The sequence below is a fragment of the Diabrotica undecimpunctata genome, chromosome 3 (assembly GCF_040954645.1).
Source record: "Diabrotica undecimpunctata isolate CICGRU chromosome 3, icDiaUnde3, whole genome shotgun sequence".
NCBI lineage: Eukaryota > Metazoa > Arthropoda > Insecta > Coleoptera > Chrysomelidae > Diabrotica > Diabrotica undecimpunctata.
The window spans coordinates 104,392,693-104,417,256 of record NC_092805.1 but is presented as its reverse complement, the minus strand read 5'-3'; the positions used below and the strand labels follow the sequence as shown (position 1 = coordinate 104,417,256).

Sequence of the window (24,564 nt, the reverse complement as noted above, 5' to 3'; positions counted from 1 at the left end):
CTCTTTTTTAACGTCCAATATGTAACAGAAATATTAAATAGTATAATTGAAAATAATAAAACTTAAACAATCTAACATAATAAAAAACGTTGATAAAATATACTCACACACATAGAAATTTAAAGATTTATCTTCTAAATATTCCCTAACGAAATGTATAACATCTTTAATGCTATCCGAAGTTGCAAAAGTTCCTTGCAGAACTACTCTATCAGGAAACTGTACTCTGATAATGGCTTTTTTGTAAACTGCTATATTTCTTAACTGCCTCTTTGAATCCTCTAATCTTCTGAGAGCTGACGTTAATAAAGGACCATTTTCTAAATCGTGGCGTTTTCTTTTGACATCCCTAATTAGTTTTCTGGCATCATCAATTGTTAAATCGTAGAAATCATCTGGTAGTTCTTCACTTGGCACTGCAGAAGCAGTTTCTTGGGAAAACAACATAGCGTTTCTAGCTCCTAACTGTAAATACAATTTATTAACATAAATAAATAAGGTCTTTCCCGTTATGAATAAATAATGCTCTTTCACTCAGAAAGTAGAGTGATAGCGATTAAAAAATATTACATCCAACATAACAGAAAAAAAATAATCATCATCAAAAAGTTTTGTTATTAATTAATATTAAATTAGCAGTTTTACAAGGGTATGTTACATTTCCACTATTATACGGTGTGTTTCTTTATCAACAACTCTATAATGCGTTTACAAAACTGCCTTCTCACTGTAACAGTGTTGTATCCAATATGGTTTCCGTTATATGTTTTGAATATTTCCCAAATATATTCAATTGATGTTATTTAATAGATTTCATAATAGCAAAATCTTTAAAGATACGAGAGTCTAGTAAGAGTCCTACACAAAAAAACGACAAATGTGACCTAAAGAATTATAGACCTATATCGTTGTTCAGCCAAGTGTATAAACTGTTTATGGGAGTTATTAACAACATAAGCCTAATCAAGCCATACACAGCGATGTTAGGAATATTTTTATTCCACAATGCATCAACAATTTACCCAATTAAACACCATAATTTTTGTACTCTTTTCGTGGAGTAATAAATATATTTATTTTGTTATAAATAAATATATTTACAAAATAAATATATTTATTTTATAGCAAAGCGCGCCGTAGCTAGCGATAAGGAAAGATCGTCTGCAAAGCTGTATGAAGAGTTGGAAACACTCGAGAGGATGAAAACGTTATACATCATTGCTAAAGCAAGGGATAAGTTATCAAAGGGCTTAACCCACGTGCAGCAGATTAAGAGTGCGGATGGAAGAGTGTTAAGAACCGATGTTGAAATAAAGCAAAGATGGTATGAGTACTTTAGAAAGTTGCTAAATGAAGACCAGAGGAGAGACAGAGGATGCGGGATCTCAAATGAGAATGTAATACCGGGATAGCGAGAGATGAGGTTGTCGAGTCGGTAAATACGATGATGAATGTTAAGGCAGTAGGACCTGGATTCATATTTTGTGGCAAATGATCCCTAGGATATATGAGGAAGAAAGGATGCCCAACGCATGTAAAGAGAGAGAGAGAGAGAGAGAGAGAGAGAGAGAGAGTGTGTGTGTGTGTGTGTGTGTGTGTGATTGTATAAAGATAAGACTTATAGAGGGATAAAGTTAATGTCGCACACATTGAAAATTTGGGAGAGAACCATAGAGCAAAGAAGGAGACAGACGTCGATAGGAGAAAAACAGTTTGGGTTTATGCCAGGGTAGAGCACAACGGATGCCTTGTTTGTATTGAGACAGTTAGTAGAGAAATGCGGAGAAAAGAAAAGAAACTTACATTTGATATTTATAGATCTCGAGAAAACGTACGAAAAACACCTAAGACAGGACACATAAACAAGAATCTATAAAGCAGCAATTAGACCTATATCAACATACACGGCGGAGACAAGACCTGACACATCTAAAACGAGACGACTACTAGAAACAACAGAGATGAACATACTTCGACGAATATCAGGCAAAAGTCTGTTGGATAGGGAGAGAAGCGAAAACATAAGAAGATCATGCAATATAGAAGACATATTGGATAGGCGACAAAACGGAAACATGAGTGGAACGAACACATTAGTACAATGGCAGAGGATAGAATAGTATGAATATCACGAGATAAGTCACCAAATAGACGAAGAAGTACTGGCAGACCCAGAAATGGTGGGATAATTTAAACAATTTAGGAGGCTAATATTGAAGAAGAAATAGGCTTTAAAGTCTACATACAAGAAGGAAGAAGACGAAGAAAAGACGTCCGACACTAGACAAGAGCTATGGAGATGTATGAGAGAGAAATTGGTTCCGGAGAAGTACGTAAGGCTCGTGAAGGATATGTATGAGGGAACGTACACCAGAGTAAGGATTTGTGTCGGATTAACCGAAAATTTTTCAGTGACGGTTGGTTTACATCAAGGCTCTTCACTGAGTCCCTACCTGTTTAATCCTGTTATGTATGTACTGACAGAGAAAGTAAGGGAGGGGGCTCCTTGGACAATGCTCTTTGTTGATGATATCAGGTTAGTAGAGGAGAGCAAAGATATGTAGGAGAAGTTGGAGGGTTGGAGAAGGGCTATTGAAGAGAGAGGACTTAAGATTAGCAGGTCGAAAACGAAGTATATGTGGTTAGGAGGTAGAGAAATGGTTGGGGACATAGAATTACATGGAGAAAAACTAGTTAAAAAATTTACTAATGTTTGAATTTTGAGAACGATTTCCGAAGTGGAAATTGAAACGTCAATAAACTTACTTTAACCTTTAATTGTGGCTTATTACCATTTAAATAGTAATTACTTTAAAATGCCACAAATACCTTGAAACGGGACACTAGATAGAGAAATTATCCACAGGATACAGGCTGGTTGGTTTAATTGGAAGCGTACTCGGGGTACTTTGTGATCGAAAAATCGGGAAAGGGCTGAAAGGAAAGTATAGTGAGAACTACGTTGGTGTACGGCGGTGAAGTGTGACCTGTAAAGAAGATTCAGGAAAAGAAGATAGAGGTAGCTGAAATGGAAATTTTACTGTGGATGTTGAACAAAGAAGAAGAACAATAACAAAGACTGCTATGGTTTGGTCACACAAGACGTAGAAATGAAGACCATGTGGGACAAAGGATAGAGCGGATGGAAGTTGATAAAAGGAAAGATAGAAAAAAACCGAGGAGAAGATGGAAGGACTAAGTGGCAGAAGACTTGAGAGATAAAGATTTAGGTGAAGAAGAAGGTATCCACGGAGGGCACGCCGAGGAAGCATAAGAAGTCACGCAGTGGTGAAAACACCGCTGCGCCTTCCGAAAGCTTCGCGGAAGCTACCTTAAGACATCTCAAGGTTGCTATTATAGATAAGGTAAACCCGTATGGAAAGGTCACCACCGACTGGGCAAACCTTATTAAACACAGCCTAATCGAGGAATTGGACAGAGCAATCTTGTCACCCTTCAGCAGCCAGGTAAAAGCACCCACGTTCAAATCGTGGACTTACTCGGGTGAGATCATCAGAGTAGTCTGTGATGACGATGAGGCGCTTGCATGGCTGGAAAAGGCTACAGCTGATCTCAAACCGTGGGAGGAAGCATCACTGGCTGTTGTCAGTCAGGATAAGCTCCCAAAACTTACCAAAGCCTCTCTATGGATCCCGAAGGATGCTATTAGCACCTCTGATGACCCAGAAAGAGTGCTGCGGAGGTTAGCGGCGCAAAATCCAGACATGGCTGTTGCGAGATGGTGCACCTTCCACCATGAGGTAAAAAAGGATCCTAAAGGACACCTATTTGTCTTCGGAATCGGAGAAGATGACATGGCTGTCCTTAGGAAAAGGGCAATGAGGCTGAGCTGCACGTTCACCTCATTGTATCTAAAAGCAAGCACAAACAAAATGAAGGATACCTCCTCGGAACCAGGAACCTCAGACACGCGGCAGCCGACGACGGTTGCTGAGACTGAGACACCCCTGGTCCCACAACAGGGAGAAGATCATCAGATGATGGTCGACGAACTCTGCGAAGGAGGTTACAAAACAACTGAGGCTGCCCCCTCCTCAACCAAGGAGGAAATGGACACCTAAAAGAACCGAAACGATACCTAAGCCAGGACGTCGGAAAAAATAAGGTTCCTATTATTCAATGCAACCTCCAACACAAAAATGTGGCAACGGCGACACTATGTCGCCGCCTGGATGTAACGGAGGATGCAATAGCACTAATCCAAGAAATTTGGATAAATAAGACCAAAATAACTGGTCTTAGCAGTCTAAACGGTCAAATTTTCAGCTTACCAAGCAATCAACAACCGAGAACAGCAATATATGTTCCCAGAAAAATCAAAGCCTCCCCCATGGCGCAGTTTTTCACCTCAGACGTAACTGCGGTTAAAGTGAAATGCCCATTGGGAAAGGACAAAAATAGAAAGTTGATACTAGCATCAGTCTACCTACCCTCAGATGCAGCCACCCTACCTCCAACAAGGGAAATGGAAGATCTGGTAGACCATTGTCTCAGTCAGAAGGTAGAACTTATTATCGGCTGCGATTCGAACTCTCACCACTTAGGCTGGAGCAGCAGAGATAACAACGCTCGTGGTAACTCTCTTTATAACTATATTATTAAAAAAGATTTGTATATCTTAAATAAGGGCATCGAACCTACCTTTATTAATGTTCGTAGCCAAACAGTCATAGATATCACGCTGGCAACAGCTGAAATATCGAATAAAATTCAGAACTGGCAGGTATCGGAGGATATTTCTATGTCTGACCACCGCTGGCTAACCTATAATATTAGTCTGGAAAAAAGCCTTATCAAATCGCGCGACCCTAGTAGGACGGATGTAGAACTCTACTTTTAGACGATGCTCTGCGGCATGAAAAGGCTTCAACTCCAGGAACTAATACAGAATTGGAAAGGTATACGGTATCTATCCAAAACAAAATAAGCTATGCTTATAAAAAATACTGTCCAATAAGGATGATCCAGGCAAGTCGCAAAACCAGCTCTTGGTGGTGCACTGAAGTGGAACACCTTAGAAAGATAGCAAGAACACCTTTTAATATAGCGAAACGCACCAAACTCAAATAGGATTGGGATTCTTATCAATCAAATCTCAGAGAGTTTAAAAAAGTCTGCAGACAAAGACAAAGAGCTGCTTGGAGAACCTTCTGTGAGGATATCGAAGATTTCCCGCAAGCTTCCAGGCTACAAAAAGCGCTCTCAAAGGACCCACATCGGCATGTCGGCATACTAACGAAGGAAGATGGGAACAAAACTTCCAACCTACGCGAAAGTGCTGAGGTCCTGATGAAAACACACTTTTCCGGTTCTAGTGTCTCAACAGCACCAAACCGGATGGAAGAAGCAATTATACCCTCAATAAACGACTGGCATCTTGCCAGAACAATGATTAATGAGGAAAAGGTAAAATGGGCCATATTGTGCTTCACCCCTTTCAAATCGCCAGGGCCTGACGGCATATATCCAGCCCTACTACGGTGGGGACTGGATATCCTTCTGCCGCACCTCGTGGAAATATTCAGAGGCTCTTTGGTTCTGAGATATATTCCTAGGAAGTGGAGAGAGGTACGTGTGGTCTTCGTACCAAAACCTACCAAAGGCTTTCCGACCAATTAGCCTAACAGCCTTTCTGTTGAAAACGATGGAAAGGCTATGCGAGAGGTACATAAGGGATGAAGTTCTGGTCCATAACCCCCTTCACCCAAATCAACATGCATATACTTCGGAAAGATCTACCGATTCTGCACTGCATCATGTAGTGGGAAGAATTGAAAGATCGCTGGATAATAGAGAATCCACCCTAGGGATATTCATAGACATTGAGGGAACGTTTGATAAAACCACATTCCCAACTATCACCCAACAGCTCAACGTCAGGAATGTTCCCCTGGCCGTAAGCGAATGGATATTCAGTATGCTCTCTGATAGAGCAATAAGCATAAATGTAGACGTTTCTGTTAGAGGCATGGTTACGAGGGGGTGTCCACAGGAACCACCACTACTCTGGAACATAGTTCTAGATACCCTGGTTGACCAACTCAGCAGCAACGGTTTCTACACAATAGCCTATGCAGACGATATTGCTGTCCTGCAAAGCGCTAAGTTTGAGAACACACTATGTGAGAGATCACAAGTTGCTCTCCGACTAATAGAAACATGGTGCAAGGAACACTCACTATCTATAAATCCTAAGAAAACAGAGATGGTCCCCTTTACCAGAAAAAGAAGAATCACGGGCTTAATACCCCCAAGGATTCTAAACTACAGTCTAAATTTTTCTGACGAGCTGAAGGTATTACCCTTGACAGGAAGTTAACATGGAACTCACAGTTAGATGCTAGAGCTAAAAGAGCATATATTGCCTATGAGCTGTGTCGACGAACGCTCGGAGGGTCCTGGGGCCTCACGCCCAGGGTGATAGCCTAGGTCAACACCGCTGTCATTAGGCCAATGCTAACTTACGGAGCTATTGCTTGGGTACCAAAAGTGCTACAGGCAACAGCGATTAACAAACTAAACCATATTCAGCGGATGGCTTGCATAAATATAACAGGTGCCATGAAAACAACAATAAATGCTGGAATGGAGTTGATCATTGGCATCACGCCTCTAGATATATATGTCAAAGAGGTGGCGCTAGTGACAATGATGCGACTGCGCTCAGCTGGTGCAAACCTTGATGTAGGAATGGGACAATTGAGAACTCGTTTCTGGCGGGGAGAGCTGGATGCGCTACCACTGCTACAGGCAGACTGCGACTCAATTGAACCAAAGTTTGTTTTTAACAAACCCTACAAAATTGAAACAAGACAGTATATGGAGACAAACGTGGCAGATGCCTATTGCATATACACAAGCCAACATGCCAACATGAAAGAAGGCTCAGGATGCGGGGTATACTCCAGATCACTGAACCTAAGACTAAAGTGGGGTATGGGCAAAAATACCAGCTTAATTCAGACAGAACTGACTGGTATCTCCATAGCCACAAAAGACATAACCCAAAAAGGTATAGCAGGGAAAACTATAATGATATGCACAGATAGCAGACAAGAGCTACTAACCTTGAATAGACGAAGTGTCACATCAGGTTTAGTAATGGAGTGTCACGAGTCATTAACTCAAGCTTCGGATCGTAATACCATCATCCTGAGGTGGGTTAAAGAACACAATAGGAATAAAGGCAACCGCATTGCTGGCCAATTATCTAGTAAGGCGGCAGGTCTAAGACTCTTAGGACCTGGGGATCTTTTTGGTTGGTCAACTACAACAATCGCGGAAATTGTCAAATGTCACTCCCATACGCAAACCGTAAAAAGATGGGAAGAAGGGCAACTATGTAAACTTACCAGGGTAACACTAAGTAACCTTGAAGAGTCAACATCAAAGAAGTACTTGGGAATGACCAGGAAAAACCGAAGTTTTGCAGTTGGTTTTTTAAATGGTCATTGTCAACTAAGCAAACACCTCTACACACTGGGGCTAACAGACACACCTCTATGTAGGAAGTGTGAACGAGAAGACGAAACTGTAGAGCATGTCCTTTGTGAATGCCCGGAGTTATCGTTAATACGAGAGTACGCGTTCGGCGAGTCCTGGCCCACACCTGCCCACATAAGAGAGATGTCTCCTGGTGACTTGTCCACCTTCCTAGAAATGGCAGGATGGACAATGAGCTAAGGGTGACAGCTCCCTGGGAGGATGTACAATGGGTCAATTGTGGCCTAAATGCTGTGAAATTTAACTCGGCATCCTTAATCTACAGATACAGATACTACAGGTGAAGAAGACCCGATGGACAGAAATGAGTGGCGACGAAGTGTAAGGAACAGCGACCCTTGAAGATGGAAAAGCTGAGGAAGAAGAAGAAGATAGTGAAGGCAAATACATACCAACTACCCGTAATTGTTGCCTTCGTTGACTATGAAAAGGTATTTGACAGTATCAAGATGTAGGCAACTAATACATAATATATATGAAAACGCAACTATGATAGTAAAACTAGACGAAAATACAAATTTCATCCCCATTACTCGTAAAAGAGGAGTTTGACAAGGTGTTTAATCTAATCCTAAAAACTACAAATTAGTCAACATATGGTATCAACATTAATAGCAACAAGTTGAACCACCTCAGATTCGCTGACTGCATCCTGATTATAGAGAGCACATTCGAGGAACTACAAACTAACAAACGTCGGCCTAAAAATGAATATTACAAAAACAAAAACAATGACAACAGCAGACAACCCCAGACGTATAACTATAATTGGCAATGAGATAGAACCAGTCCAAGAATATATCCACCTAGGTCAAATTCTAAAACTTGACAAAGAAAACCAAAGTGCGGAAATTACTAGAAGAACGACTGTCATGGGCAACTCATTTGGTTACTTAAAAATACCTCAATACTTGAGGAGCAAAGTATTCAACCACTGCATGCATGCATGCATTCTTCCTATCATGACATATGGAAGTCAAACCTGGAACCTAACCAAGGCAAGTATGAACAAACTTGCCACAAAAGAAAGGGAATTAGAATTGCCAAACTCAAATGCAACTTCGCAGGCCACACTGCTAAAAAAACGACTAACGTTGGAATGCCACAATACATTTTAGACCTTAGAAAGGTAGACGACCAACAGGAAGATCACAGATAAGATGGGTAGATGACATGAAAAAAATAGCCGGAATAAATTGGAAGTATTTTGCTTAGGATAAAGATCGATGGAAGGAATTGGGAGATGCCTATGTCCAAATATGGACGATAGACAGCTAAGAAGAAATATGTTTTTAATTTTGGTGTTATTTAGGTTTACTGTATTGACCTTTAACGAAATAATGGCCTTTAATAGGTCTTCTTCTTAAACGCTTATTCACTTACAGTTACTTTATAGAATATGGCTTCTTTCATATTTCATTTGTAGCCATTCTGGCCTTCAGCCATTCTTTCATCCTGGAATACAATGCATGATGCATTATAGAATTAAATTATTTTAATAGAAATAGTGTTTTATAGAAACAGTAATAATTAAAGCAAATAAAAAAAACAAAATAAACTTACAAATACAAAGTCCTCCTTTATATCATCACAATCTTCGTTACATTCTTCCATGCATTTAGGGGAGCACTCGTCCACTTCCATTTCTTGTTTACCACAAATATAACCTTTGTGTTGAGTGCTGGATACTTTTGACTGCTTTTGAGGAACATCTTTATGCCCTTCAACTAATTTGGGAGGAAATTCATTACTCTTTCGTTTCTCTCTAGCCAATTGAATAAGATCCATATTCTGTTTTTTCTGAACTTTCTCAACATTGGGTAGTTGGACATCTGGTTTATCTGGATTATCTTGATTATTTATAGATTCTACATTTGGTTCTGAAGGTTGATATTTTCTTATATAAGGTTTTTCTTCTACAGGTTTTGAAGGTAAAGGAGCTGCAACATTGGCTTGTTGTTTTAGGTCTTCAGGATCTTTATCAATAACTCTTATCATAGCTCTTCCCCCCGTTAATCCTAAGCTTTTTAAGGTGACACTTTTAAGTTCTTGACCATACATTTCTCTTCTGGTATAAATAACTACTGGGCTTTTATTATCACCAAGACAATCTGGGCATATTTTGGTAAGTATGTTAATTAAAGTCTCACTAGGATTGAAATTACCAATTAACCTACTTCCATTTTCTAAATTGACTGCCAAAGTGACTTCAGTTTCTAATCTTGCTTTAGTTGCACCAACAAGTTCTAGTTGAGCATTATTAGGTAATCCAGAAAATCTAAACGTTGATGTTGTATCTAATATTTTATTATGATGTTTTAAGTCATAATCTTCTGGTTTTAAGTTTTGCTTCTTACACACCTCTTCTAAAATCTAAAATATGGGATAATTATGACATTTATTAATATAACATAAAAAAATGTGAAAACTTATAAAAATTAACAAAAGGCAGACAATAACTTATGCATTGATATGCACTCTCTTATGGATGTTTGTCATAATAGTTGCCATGAAAATAAAACAAAACCTATTAGTTGTCAAGCAGTAATTTGTGGTATGGTTATTAAAAGATTGTGACGAGTACACCAAATTTTTATATTTTGCAAGTAGTATATACAGTGGTCAACATTATTAAATTACTGTGATTTTCAAAAGTTATTACGTTTCACACAGTCACTGATGATAAATCTTGGAATTACAATTAAGATCCCAAAACCGAACAGTAATGAAACAATTGCACTGCTTGTCAAGAAAACATAAAAAATGATAACCATTTCTTTAGGAAAAATTGTTGGCCCAGTCAGGATCTGTACTAAAATAGCTTAAGTCATTGATTATAAACCACCCATAGATACCTCACTCTTAGGTAAAAACGAATTCAGTGTTAAACTCCGCCCATTTACACCTCTTGGCCCCTCACGCCTAAGTACTACATGACTGTATGGTGGCGACATTATTGAAATATTTGCCAAGATTGAAAAATAAATTTGAGTTGCCTGTTCCGGTCATTGTCTAGTGCAATAGACGACAATATAAGGATGGCATTCAGCATTTTCACAAATAATTTTAACGTGCTTGTAATTTATATTATTGAATTTCGATTTTACTTCAGAAAAAACGCTAAAAATTTATTAATGAAAACAGTAGAGGTTTTCTAAAAATTATTTATTTATCAATACAATACAAAAAATAACAAAATATAAAATACATAATAAAATTAGCAGTAATAAATTACATCTCATTTAAATTACTTATTGTAACTTTTCAAACAAATTAATTTCCAGAATTGATGCAAACTAAAATATTTCAAGCTAATATACAGAATTTATTTGAAGATTTAGTTTATTCACTCATGGTAAAATATTGCAAAACCTCCTAATGAAACCATGAAATTTGGCTTACGCCTAGGCAAGATGTCAAAGAAAAAAAGATGATGCTTTTGCACTATGGTTCAGTATCACACCTTCTCAGGAGTGAAAAAATATATGTTCAAGATAAGTTCGGAAGTGCCTAAAATCAGTAATTCTAAGCAACTTTTGTTCTATAGAGTTTTTTCACTAAGTCAATACTTTTCGAGTTATTGAAAAATAGGTTCTGATTCGTCAAATTCCCTGTTGAATATTTCAACGTGAAATAATAAAAAAAAATGAAGCACTTTTCGACGAAAACTCAATATAACTTTTTTTAAAGTGTTTAATAAAGGTTTATTTTTGTTAAGTTTCTAGCATCAAAAGTAAGCAAGTTTCAGAAAAGCAAAACCTACATTTTTTTACTCTTTGTGATTTTTGGTGTCACTAATAAATTTTAAGTTATTTTGAAAATAAGCATTTTTTTCATAATTAAAAAAATAAGCCCTTTGAACAAATAAAACTTACAGATCATTATAAATAATACATTAGTAAAGTAATTTGTGAAGCGGTAACGATTAATTTGATTTAAATGCTAATTGGGGGCTGATTTTCCCAAGTTTTTTGACAAAAAACAGGGACCAACTTTATTTTGAGCGTAACGCTTACTTTTGATGCTAGAAACTTATTAAAAAACAAAAATGAATATTTTTTTGAAAACTTTAAAAAAGTTGTACTGAGGTTTCACGTATTTCACGTTGAAATATTCACTTTGAATAGAAAGAAGTATTTTTATTATTGACAATATCGAAACATTTTATTATTAAAAGTCGAGAACAATTAAAAACCACGTTCATATTTATATGGAAGTGCTATAAAAATAAAGGTATATTACTCTTTTTTAGCAAACTTGGTATACGACTTGTCCACTGAAAGCCGTGTAGAATATTATTTCTCTCTTTCTGATTTTCAAAAACTTTAATTTTTTTAAAATATTCTAAACCTGCTTTTAAGTTTTCAGTTGACTTGCTTAAAGTTGACATTGGCTTTCTGTTTGGATTACTATCACTACAATATTTGTTGTTAAGACCATCAAAAATATTATATATAATTTTCAAAAATATGGCAGTATGAGGAACCGTTTTGGTGTGTAACTGTCCTACAGCTATTGCTGTTGATATTGCTTAGGCAACTGTGTTGGAAAAAATTTGTACTGCTAACTTTACACGCATTTTTTTTTAATTATTAGGGTTTATATGAACGTCTATTATTTTCAACAGGCATTGTGCTCTCATATTGGTTCTATCGATGTTGTATGTGTATTCAATATCTTTAAACATTTTTAAACGTTCTAAACATTTTAAAACTGAAGATTACCAAAGAAATCTACAACAGGAACTTTTAAATTAAGTTTCTAAAAAGGGTCTAAAACTCAAACCTGAGGCAGTAAATAGTCTTTATTTGCCTAAATCAAAATCGGCTACCCTTTTAACCAACCAAAAGAAACACGTACAAAGAGCCGAACACAGAGAGTCCAAAAAGTATGTTGAGCAGCTTCTTACTACATCTAGGTCAACGACGTGAGTCTAAATCTTTATTTTTATTAATTATTAGTCATGAAACCTTAAATTCTTTTTCATATCGATTTGTTAAGTAAGAAACTAACCTCAGTCTGCTATGCAATTTGCAATAAGAACTGTTTCGAAGGAAATCAATTTAGCATCTTCCAAAATAACATATTTTTCTTTGTTAAATCATGTTACCATTATTAAAATATATAATGTTATCATTATTATAAACAATACCAAGATAATTTTATGTGTGAATATTACAAAAGATGTCATTTAAAATGTTGTGCAATATTGTGTGACCTTACGACACTCATATTCGATGGCCAGCTAGCTCATTCGATATAAATAAAGTTGACCTTATCATTATTTATTTTGATTTTGTGTTTAGTTCAGTAGGTATATACGTACAAAGTTTGTGTACCTTTATTACCACTTTTTTGTATCTTTTTAAACATCGGAAATATCTAACTCTGGAGTATAAGTTGATTAACCTGTACCTACGTGTAATAAAAGATAATTAAAACTTGTTTTATAAAGGTTAAACTATGTTAACAAAATAACTGTACCAAAATTCAATAAACTTAAATTAACTTCAAAATTTTATTTATGATTAAATATTATAATAACATAATTTTTTTCATCTCTTTATAATTACTATAATTAAATTAGCCAAATTATATAAAAAAAAACTTAAAATTAAAAGTCTTTTCTATACAACTACATTCAAATGTTGCGGGAATAAGCGTTCTTGACTACGTCATGCGCGAAAGCGAACCGGTTTTGGAACATTATGTACCATACCTTGTGTATTCATTGTACCATGATATAATATCAATATTCCCGCAGTTTTTTTGGCAAATTTTTGTGCGCTCTACGTCTTTCAGGGGAAATTTAAAGAAAGATATATTACTATTTGTTCCATTGTTTCTTCCAAAACAGCCCGTGTAAACAGACTTATGAGTTACAGAGGTCATTTTATCTAAAATGTCCTTTTTTTTATAAAATTCCGCTATAACTTGTCACAATACTTGTCACAGATAATACACCTATAGGGTAAGTTCGGCCCTGACATTACTCCTACCTCCTCGCAAGTCAGAGAGAGAATGAGAAATCTCGATACGGTTTTCGTGTAACGCCATCTAGTTGTTGATACGTCTTTCGGTTACCACGAGGTGAGCTATCTAGTGGGTGGTTTATAATCAATGCTTAAGTTGATTGTGGTGAACCAGAACTAATTTTTTTAGAAATCTCTCCAGAAATTCGTTTATAACTTGAATTACGATATGCATCAGCTGAAAAATTAGTGGAACACCAGGAAAAGTTTTTTGCAATACAATTTCCTATCAAAATATACTGGTACAATTAAGAAAACAATTAGCTGTGAGCAAACGTGAAAAAGGTGTAAATATAATTTTTTATACATTTACTTATGTGACCTCTTTTAAGTTTCTGACTATGTAGTTTGAAAAATAAGTTTTGAATCTCCAAAACAATGTTGTAAACAAATATGTGATCCTGTTTTGTCCAGACAAATAATCGAATGTTGTCAAAACTTTGTTGCATTGAAAATTCTTTGGTCTATAGATCGATTGTCTTTTTACCTGTAGGAGAGCAAACAATTATTCAAACCGATTTTGAGAAATTCATACCAGTAACTTAGGTGAGCATGGAGAAGAATTATTTTTTACTTTTTTGCTTATAAACAAATTATCTTAGCAAGTTTACAGAATAAAATGTCAGAAAAACAAGCTTCATAAAAAAAGATAAAATCCATTGATTCATTTCAAAAACAAAGCATGTTAAATTGTATGTATCCATTTTTATATGTAAAAAATTAGGTTACAAGGTCAATCTTTAAAAAATTGCATTTGTTATTTCATGAACCTTCCATATAAATAATTTATAAACTCTGAAGAAAAACTTAAGGGTTGAAACACTTTTTATTACGTATGTTATAATTACAATGATTAAAAAGCCGACTATACAAAATATCGACCGACTTGGTCTGGTGTTGATGGCGAAGTGATGTTGTTCGCGCCAAAAGCCGGCCTTTACCTCAACGGGCAAAAACACAAAGCGCTCCAGCTAGTGGCACGTATGTTTTAACAGAGAAAAATAAATACATTATCACTGTGACAAATAACTTTAAAATAAATATAGATGCGAAACGGAACAAACTCCATACAGTATGTATCATAGCAAAAAAGTTCAATTAAGTTGTACTTTCCTGACAAAACGTAGTAGCTTTTTTGAGGTTAGAATTCTAACATTTTTTTTTATTTTATTCTTCAAAATAGATGTGGAGTGTACATGTGGATTTGCAATTTTTAAACTGCCTTTGATAACTTTTAAAAGGGCAACATGATTTTCTGTCCCGGGATAAGGACTGTAGAAATGGTATCCTCTAAACCATGGGAGATAAGAGATAACTTGAAGGTGCCCGATAAGACACACATACACACGATTATCTCTCATAAATCTTAATGCGTTTTTTTTAATTCATAGATAAATATGGGATTAGAAAGTTGACATATATGTTCGAGCTGATAACTTTCTGAAGAGAAAAAAGCCAATTCTGTGTGGATTGTTTAGGAGACAAAACGTGTCTATTTTATGCGATTTATTTGATTTTGTTAAGTGCAGTAATCTTACTACAACAAGTATTTCCATTAAGAAATATATAAACGTACTAATATCATATCATCACATCAATCTCTAAGCTGAATACCGATTTATTCTTAAGTCATACAATAAATCTTTCGAGATTGGTTATAAGTGTAGAGTCAGTGTTTGAATTTTCAAGAGGTAGACCATCAACAACTGCAAGTTATATTATGTTACAACTGTATGTTTTCTGGATAGATTTGAGAGTAGCTGGATCTTTGGCAAATTTAAGATCCTAGCTTTGTCCGTCTGTTGAACTATTATTGTACCAGAGTAATCAAAAAAGGTTACAGAAAATTTACTACACTTTATTAGAGTCATTGCATTTTAACAACTACGTGACGCAATTTAATTTGATAACCACAGTGCCGAAATTTAATTTGATACACAGTGCCGGTTTGTTTTCTGTTTGCAACAAAGGTTTTTTTTATTTTCGAGTTATTGTCCAAATATCGTCAATTGTTAATCAATCATAGTGTAAGTGTTAAATTAAATTATTAGGTTCAGAGTTTCCCTTAACCCAAGTCAAGTCCTGATCCAGTAAGGATACATTTTTTGTTTTATTTGATTTTTTAATTAACGTTAACCACATCTTTACTGATCAAATAAGGTATAATAGGTGGCAGAGTATGAAGATCCAAAAGGGGAGCTAGACCCATAAGCAAACTAGAGCCTATTAGCAGCGATGGATCAAAGGATAATGGAACTATGGCAATGAACGAGGACATGGAGGGATCATCAATAGGGGAAAAACGAAAATAAGGAAAAATAAATGTCATCCAAGTACAATCCGGATAGGTTTCTGGAATATGAGAAGTATTTATGAAGCACGCGCCCTAAACAGTGTCAGTGATGAAACAATACAAAGTGGATATCCTCGTAATGCAAGAAACGAAACAAAGGGGAACTAGTGTAACAATTATAGACAACTACAGTTTTTTCAGTAGTGATGGGGAATACCGAATGTTGGGAACGGGTTTTATAATTAGTGACCGGTTACAAAGTACGATAGTGGAGTTCTAGCCAATATCTGAACGGATTTATAGACTGAGACTAAGAGGTAAGACTAGAAAATGAAGTTTAATAAATATGCATGCTCCTTCAGAGAATAAAGACCAGAATGTAAAACAGGAACTCTATAGTAAAATTGAACTTATTGTATATAATCAAAATCCAAAAAATGATAATAATATTATAATAGGTGATTTAAATGCTAAGGTGGGGAATGAAGAGATGTACCGAAAACCTATGATCGAAAAACACAAAGAAACATGGATCATTCCAGACGGTAGAACACACAACCAAATCGACCACGTCCTAGTGGAAAGCAAGCACGCGAAATTAATAACAGATGTTAGAAGTTATAGAGGGGCATACGCGGATTCCGATCACCTACTAATGATTACGAAATTAAAAGAAACTATCCCAAAGGTCACAGAACAAAGAATATCGTATAAAAAATATGACGCTAGAAAACAATGGAACAAAGATACCACTGACAACTTTCCGGCAGACGTGACAAAAAAACTACTTCAAAGCGAAACCAAGGAGACATCGAAATGGAGTGGGGAATAATAGAAAATGTTATGAAGGAAAAGAGAGTATACAAAGAGTAAAGAAGGGCCCCTAATAGGGAAAAGAGAGTATACAAAGAGTAAAGAAGGGCCCCTAATAGGAGATAAGCATGGGAAGCTAGATAGATGGCGATCGTAGAATCGTAGACCTGTATCAAAGTGTATGTCAATATTTAGCACAATTGGTTTGTACTATAGTCATACTTGCAAATTTAGATGTAAGGTTAGTATCGCTCTGGGTTCCTTTAGAATAATTATCTGTTATGTTGAACGCCAGCTCTAAGTCATTAATTGTCATCCACCTATTAACTGTTCTCCAGCATATTAACTTTTTTATTACATCCAAGTTTATATCACCTTCTATTAGTATTGTTAAGTAGTCGTCTGCATATGGAATTGCTGATCTAGTTATGAGGCTTTCATAAAATTTCACAATACAATCTAAAATAAAGGGCTGTATGAACTAGCTCCGTCCGGTGATTTCCCGAGTTTTAAGATTAAAGCTAAATTTGCAATCTTCAGTTGATGTGGGAATTCTTTGTCATATAGGAGCTCAATCAATCCTCCTCCTCCTCCTCATTCCTTTAGCCCTTGTCAGGGTGTGATGACATTTTAAATATTATTAGCTTGCTGCCTCCATTGGCTGTGATCCTATGCCATATGGACGGCTTCATGTAGGGATTTTCCCACCAGAGTTTTCATTTGTTCTACCCATCGTGTTGGAAATCTTTCTCTTGGTCTTCGGCCTTCTTCTACCTTTCCTTCTACTACGAATAGTTCCATGTGGGTCCCCGTTCTTCTAGCTACGTGACCAAAGTAAATAAGGTATGATGGGTTTACTTTTTTTTTTAAATTCAATACCTTTCTGGTAACTTTAGGATTTTCCTGTACTATATTCTCTATGGCTTCTGGTGGCAGACTATCGAGGCCAGGGGATTTACCAATTTTTATGTTTTCGGCAGCTAATCTAATTTCCTCTGTAATTAACTCATTAAGTCTATTATGTATATGGGCATGGTAAAAATCCGCATTCGGGATTACTAGGTAAAAGGGTTCTCGCAATTTAATTCCATTTCCTTTTTCTACACAAAGTTTATGTATGGCCTTGGATCTCAGTGTCGTAGTGGCAATTACATATACTTCACTCCATACATCGTTGTCCAGCGGGTCGCATAAGTTCTGTCAGCATGTGAGTTTAGTCCACTTCATTTCTTCATTTGTTGTGCTATTTGCTTTCTTTATCTTCTTTGTGTGCCTACATCCTTTCAAGTTTTTTGGGTACTTTTCTTTGTGATATTCGTCTGACTCTGAAGCATTTTGTTGTGTTGAGTTGTATTTCGTCATTCTATCAATAGGATACAGTATAAGTGACATATTGTTTCTTGCTGCTGCTTTTGTGTGCCTGCATTAGATTTTTATAATAGTCCGCGAAATTAGTAGCTTCTTCTCGAAGGTTACTTACTTATTTTGTTTCTGAATATTTCTTTGTTGAAACTTACTTTTTTCTTGCCGCTCTTCTTGACCTTAATGCCAATCTTATAGACAATATGTCTATTATTGGGTCATTTCACCCACCATCAATCACATATTTATAAAACAATACTACAACACGTAATAACAACTTGATAAACTATTTATACAGCATTAATAACTTTATAAACTATGCCGTCAATTCTTAAATTCTTATCGGTACAGGTGAGTCATAAGTAAGATAAACTTATAACTCGAGAGGAGGGACTTTTTGGCGAAACATATTTGTATAGCATTTATAACTTAGGTAGTTAATATCTACAAAAATAATGACCGGTGACCTAATGCCGTACAAAATTATTGGTACCAGAAGGGATAATGTGTTATTTTCGGAAATCTTTTTCCCCATTTTCAGCAATTTTACACAGTACGGCGTTCTTACATAAAGTTTCAGATCAGTATATATTCATTTTTTTGCAACGCCGTACAATTCGGCTAGAACAGGGGTAAGAAATCTAAGGCGCAACTGTTAATTTGAACATCAATGCTTTGAGTACCGATAAGAATTGGCGGCATTGTTTCTAAAGTTGTTATTACATATTGTAATATTGATTTATATGTGATTCATGATAGGTTAAATGACCCCCTAAAAATGTCGAATGGGCTTGTAGACTTTACGAAAAGTAAAAATTCATTGAGAACATTCCAGTTAGATATTTGATTGAATGAACTTCAATTTTTCAAAAACCTTGTTTACAAGGGTAATGTATATGTGACTTCGGCTCTTACCCCGAACGAAGATAGTTTTGCATTATTTTACACTATTAGATTTGCCCTAGAGACCCATTCGTTTTATACACCCTCTCTATATTTATGTCACCAGCAATTATGAAATTCTTTTCTATATGTGACATTTGTATAATGGATTCAACATGCTGTTTATAGTACTCTCTACCTATCAAGGGTGAGATATAATAGACAATAATAGTTATTCAGTCTTCAGCACAGTTTTTTATGCCTTGACTTGCCAGATTTTTTCTAGCTGGTTTACTACATATCATTTTTTTTGCAGCAGGTTGTCTCCTCGGATTGGTTTTAGGCTAAGAAGATATGTGGGAGATTTAAAAGGTATGATGGAGAAGCTATGATAAGCCACTCCACCCATGAGTAGGTATGTGGCTATAAGACCTGGTGTCCATCCTGAGCCACAATCTCGTCCCTCTCCCTGCTGAGTTATCTATTTGTTTGCTTGGTCATGCTCGCTTTACAGTAGTGGTGACCAAGACAGAACAGGAGATAGCTTAGCAGACTTTTCTTTTAGGATAGGTGGGATACAGCGGACAGCTGCTCCATTTAGTCATCTTTTACAGCCAGCAGGAGAAAAACTGGAAGTATTCTACTTAAGGATCCCGCTTCCATGACGGAAGACAAAAATACCAAAAAGTATCTGAGAGAGGTAGTTTTTTTACTTAATACTGGTATAAACTTGTATTTTCTGCTTATTGTACATTGTGTATATAAGTTGGTTTCATTGTCTTTACAAAGAATCCTCCTGTTCCTCATTCCTTGAGCCCTTGTTAGGCTGTGGTGAAACTCTAAATATTGTTAGCTTGCTGTTTGTATTGGCTGCGATCCTGTGTCAGATGAACCAATTCATATAGCTGCCGAGATATAGCTATGGCTATGCTAGCTTTACCATAAAGTTAGCATACCCACTAGTTCTCGGAAATGGCTACAGCAATAATTTTTTTCTTTCTGATCACTGATGTGAGGGACCAAGATTATGATTTTATGGTTTGCCAGCTGCTTTGAAGGAGCTCACCTAATTATCTAATTCTGATTTTCCTAATTTTTTTTGTACACATAAGCAAATCAGCAGATTATATAAAAAAGAATTTTCCACACAATAAAATTTTAAGCATTTTCGAATTTTACTAGCAAAGCTGGATAACATATTTATACAAAAACAAAAAATATATTGCATTTTTCATTGCGTCATTGTTTTGAAAATAATTTCAAATTTTTTAATGACAAATTTTCCAAAATTTAAACAATTCTCTTCATCTTTTACACCATTTTTTGGTGTAAATGGTGCCATTTATAAATTTGCATTTTTATGCAATGGAAATTGTATTTTACCAATTGCATATGCATAAGAGAAGCATTCAGTAAAATAGGATGATTGCATTGGATGAAACATGTGGAAAGAATGGAAGAAGACAAAATACCAAACAAAATAAGCAAACAAGTGCCAGTAGGAAAAAAGAAGAAGAGGAAGATTGAAGCTAAGATACATAGAACAAACAGAAAATTATATAAAAACCTTAAAAATAAAAAAAATTGGAGAAAAAAAACACAAAGCAGATCAGAATGGAGAAGAATTCAGAGACAGACTAAGATCCAAAAAAGGGTTATAGAGCCAGTGGTAATGATGATTATGAGAGGACAGTTTATTGAAAACAATTTTACTTTTATCAGTTTTTGTTATAGATATGATACATTTTGTGATATTTAAGATTAAAAAATAAGGGTCTGTAACATTGATGCTCAGTAGTAATTTTTTTCCTGATGTTTCCACTAATTTCTTATAGTATATCCAAATGTTATAATTTTTTTCTGAATACATTTCTACAAACATCTAAGCTCCAGTTGACTATATTAAACCCTAAACAGTAACAGATCCCGTCTATCCTACAATCCCTTATATATTTTTTCTCAAGATTCCAACAAATAGTTTTCATTTGATCAAATTATATTATGATCTCATTAAGACAATAGAGGGAACATTTAAATAATAGCAATGAGAATACTAACTGATTAAGTATAGAATATGGTTAAGAATACTAACGGTTTAGGTAAATGGCAATACATTTCCTGATGCAAATCCGGCTTTTTAAGTATATTAACATTTATTCCAGTGTTTCTAAAACTGAATTAGTTCTCTGAGGGTTTTAAGAATATATTTAACAGGATGGAGAAATGTTTGAGAAGCAAAAGCAAAGCAAAATCTAAAAAGAATAAACAAAATTGTGTTTCATCAAAAATGAAAAATCTGCAAATTTGCCATATAAGCACTGTTTGAAATTTGATCACACAATTCTTACCTGTAAAATTGTTGTATTTGGTGTACATTTCACTGTTTGTCTTCTTCCATTCAAGGCTAGTACACATACACTTGCCCCAGACATATTTTATATTTTGGAAATATTAATATGAGCTTAAAATGTATAAAAATGTTTAAAGAGAATTGCTATTTCTATTTACAAATTAAACGTCAAATTTATACCTAACCTATATTCTGATGACAAACATAAAATTATTCTAGAGCTAGAAAATAAAAGCTGAAAGACCAATGTTGTGATTTGTAAAGATTAGAAGAAAACAGTTTTATTAACCTCTAAAATAAAGAAAAACAATAAACAATTTTAATTTTAGTTTAAAAACGGGAGTGATGTCAATATAATATGTTTCGAAATACAATAAAATTAAATTTAATACGTAGTCTGAGAAGTTTTTCAATGGTAGCTGAAGACACTGTTGTTAATGCAACTGTTTCATCTGCCGATGCACGTGCCATTAAAAATAGTAAACTAACAAAAATTCAGAATGCCAAACCAAGAGTTGTTGATTTAGCAGAAGTTTCAAAAGTGTTACGACCAGGAGCATTATCGTCTATGTATATAAATAACTCAGAAATCTTACAACAGTTGGTAAAATTAAAAGTAAAGTTGTATGAAATAGAGAAAGATCCTGAAGCTGCTAAGTTTATATTAAGTCAAAGATTTGAAGATATAAAAGATAAGATTATATTCCTTAAAGAATTAGGATTAGAAATCGAAGATATTGGTAACACGATAACAAAGAATCCTTTTATTCTAAAGGAAAACATAGAAGACCTTCAAGTCAGGATAAATTATTTACAGTATAAAAAATTTACAAGTGAAATGATATTAAGGATTGTTAGTAACAATCCTCATTGGTTGAGTCACAGGTAAAAGTTATGTTATAATTTTTTGCTTTTAAATTAAACTGTCATTTTTAGTACTCAAGATATTGACAATAAACTAGGATTTTTTCAAAGTAACTTTTCATTAACTGGAAATGAAGTTCGACTATTAGCTACTAAAAGTCCAAAACTTATTACGTATCCCCTGGAAAAGGTTAAATTATCACATTTTGTTTTAAAGGAAGAAATGGGTTTTAAAGCTATGGAAATTAAGAAAATGATTCTGGATAGACCACAATTATTGAAGAGTGGTATGCAATTTCAGTTTTAAAATTATTCTTGTTGCCAACATTTAATTACTTTTTTACTTTTACAAGTTTCTTAAAATTGTATATTGATTTTTTGTTTTTAGGTCAAAATAAACTTCTTAGTACATTTGAATACTTACACAACACTATGAAAATACCTTTGGAAATGATAAAAATATTTCCAGAAGTTCTTAATTGTAGGGTAAAGAGACTAAAGGAGAGACATCTATTTTAGCTAGATTAAAGAAGGATCTGTATAATCCCAAGGAGCCAAACTATGTAGCATTAACAACCTTAGTTTCTGGCACTGATAGTTATTTCTGTACTGAAGTAGCGCAATCTTCAGTACAAGTTTATAATGAGTTTTTAAAAAGTTTGTAAATGAAAGTACCAAATGTATTTATTTATAATAAAAATCGTTATTATTTTATCTCAGCTAGATCTAAAACTCATATTTTAAATAACAAATTAAACATTTTTTTCAAGTCACATACTTGAAAAACCATAACAATTTAAAGAAAGTCGACAGGCATTTAACATACAGTGTGTTTGCTTGGTCTAAAACCACATAAATTGAAATAGAATTCAACTTTTTCAAAATTTGCTTCATTTTATAGTCATGTAAATCCCGAATTTTTGCACTAAGTTATAGTACAAGATCCCACTGCTAGATCACCACGTTCATAAAATAGTTAATTAAACTCACATTTTTTCATACATTTAAAAATGTGAGAATACATTGATAATAGATTGTCAGTCAAAAAGTGACCACAAATATTTTTAATTCAATTAATCGTAATTTATTTTTGAACAAAAATTTTATTTCATTAATTTATACTTTATTTAATTTTTTTAGCATATTTTATTTAAAAAATAAATGAACGAAATAAAATTTATGTTCAAATTAATTACTATTAATTGAATTAAAAATATTTGTGGTCACTTTTTGACTGGCAATCTATTATCAATGTAGTCTCCTAATTTTAAATATATGTAAAAATATGAGTTTGATTAAATACTTTATGAACGTGGAATCTTAGACTATTAAGAAATCTAATAATAATCTAGTGAGTGCTGTTTACTTCAATAATATAGAAGTACCCGCTAATCGGGTCTTCTGTGGGCCCATCGCATCATTCTCTTCATCAACAGTGTACAAAATGAAACTTTGGTGTTTTGTAGCTTGTCAAAATGAAAATATTTGAACTCTTATGACTCTGTGTTCATCTATATTTTCATCAATTTAAAACTCTTCGTCATTGTCTCTAATGATTTTATCTTGTATCTAAGACAGTGCAAGTTTAATCTGATATATCCTAATCATAAGGTGTATTAGGTATTCTAAAACGAGGTGCAAAATCATCATTATAAAGCCTTATCCATTGACAATTTCTTCTAATCAGATTGTCAATCTCAACTCTAGTTTGTACATTAGGAATTAATAATCTTTGTAATACTTGTTGAGCAATACAATAGAAACCATTGGCAAAGAATTTAAAGATAGTGCATAAATGACCATTTCTTCAATCCATCAATTGTTGGTTTTAAAAGATGCCTACTTTTGTGCATTGAGTAAGATTGTCAAAGTATTTGAAAACAGTTAAGTATGTATATTGAACTTCAATTACAGCAAATAACTCTGTTCTACTTTGCTTGTTTAATTTCAGTGGTGTTTGTATAGTAATTTTGTAAAAGTGGGTTAAAATATTCCTTTAATGATTAGTTTAATCACAAACTCAACTAATCATCTGCCCCTAAATGATTACTTAACCAAGGGCGGATCCAGGACCGATTTTTGGGGGGTAGACATGAACCTTTGAAAAATTAGGGTTAAAATGGTGAGTATTAAGGTATGTCTAGCAACAAAAAATTAGCAAATTTTAACCATAAAGTCTAACAAGTGCAAAGAAAGAAATGTAGTTTAGTTTATGAAAATAAAATACCATAAATAAGAGACGAATAATATTGGTCAAGTTACTTTATTTTTCTAGAACAAAAATTATTCTTGTACACTAAGCCTCATACAACAAATTCGAGTCGTATGGCTCGCTGACGTACAAATCGCTCTATTACTTTTTCAGTGTCTACTTTAATGTCTCGGTGAACATAAAAAGAATGTTAAGTAACATTAATTAATATTATATCGCATGCTCTTTTGTG

General features: G+C 34.6%; 2 protein-coding genes across 2 annotated transcripts in view; one reads left to right on the top strand and one right to left on the bottom strand.

Moving 5' to 3' along the window:
* The window catches only part of LOC140437140 (tether containing UBX domain for GLUT4), a 35,198-nt gene extending 13,712 nt beyond the window's left edge, over positions 1-21,486 (bottom strand). Inside the window, exons 1-3 of the mRNA XM_072526479.1 lie at positions 21,255-21,486; positions 9,088-9,897; positions 108-465 (exon numbers count right to left, since the gene is read on the bottom strand). Coding sequence (XP_072382580.1) covers positions 108-465; positions 9,088-9,897; positions 21,255-21,338 — 1,252 coding nt within the window. The 5' untranslated portion in view covers positions 21,339-21,486. The remainder of the gene's footprint in view (positions 1-107; positions 466-9,087; positions 9,898-21,254) is intronic.
* A 128-nt stretch (positions 21,487-21,614) lies between these two features.
* Positions 21,615-22,839, top strand: mTerf3 (mitochondrial transcription termination factor 3). The gene is given in 4 exon segments (XM_072526480.1): positions 21,615-22,141; positions 22,193-22,407; positions 22,509-22,628; positions 22,631-22,839. Coding segments are annotated over 4 exon segments (1,017 nt in total). The 3' UTR covers positions 22,786-22,839.
* The last annotated feature ends 1,725 nt before the right edge of the window (positions 22,840-24,564 follow it).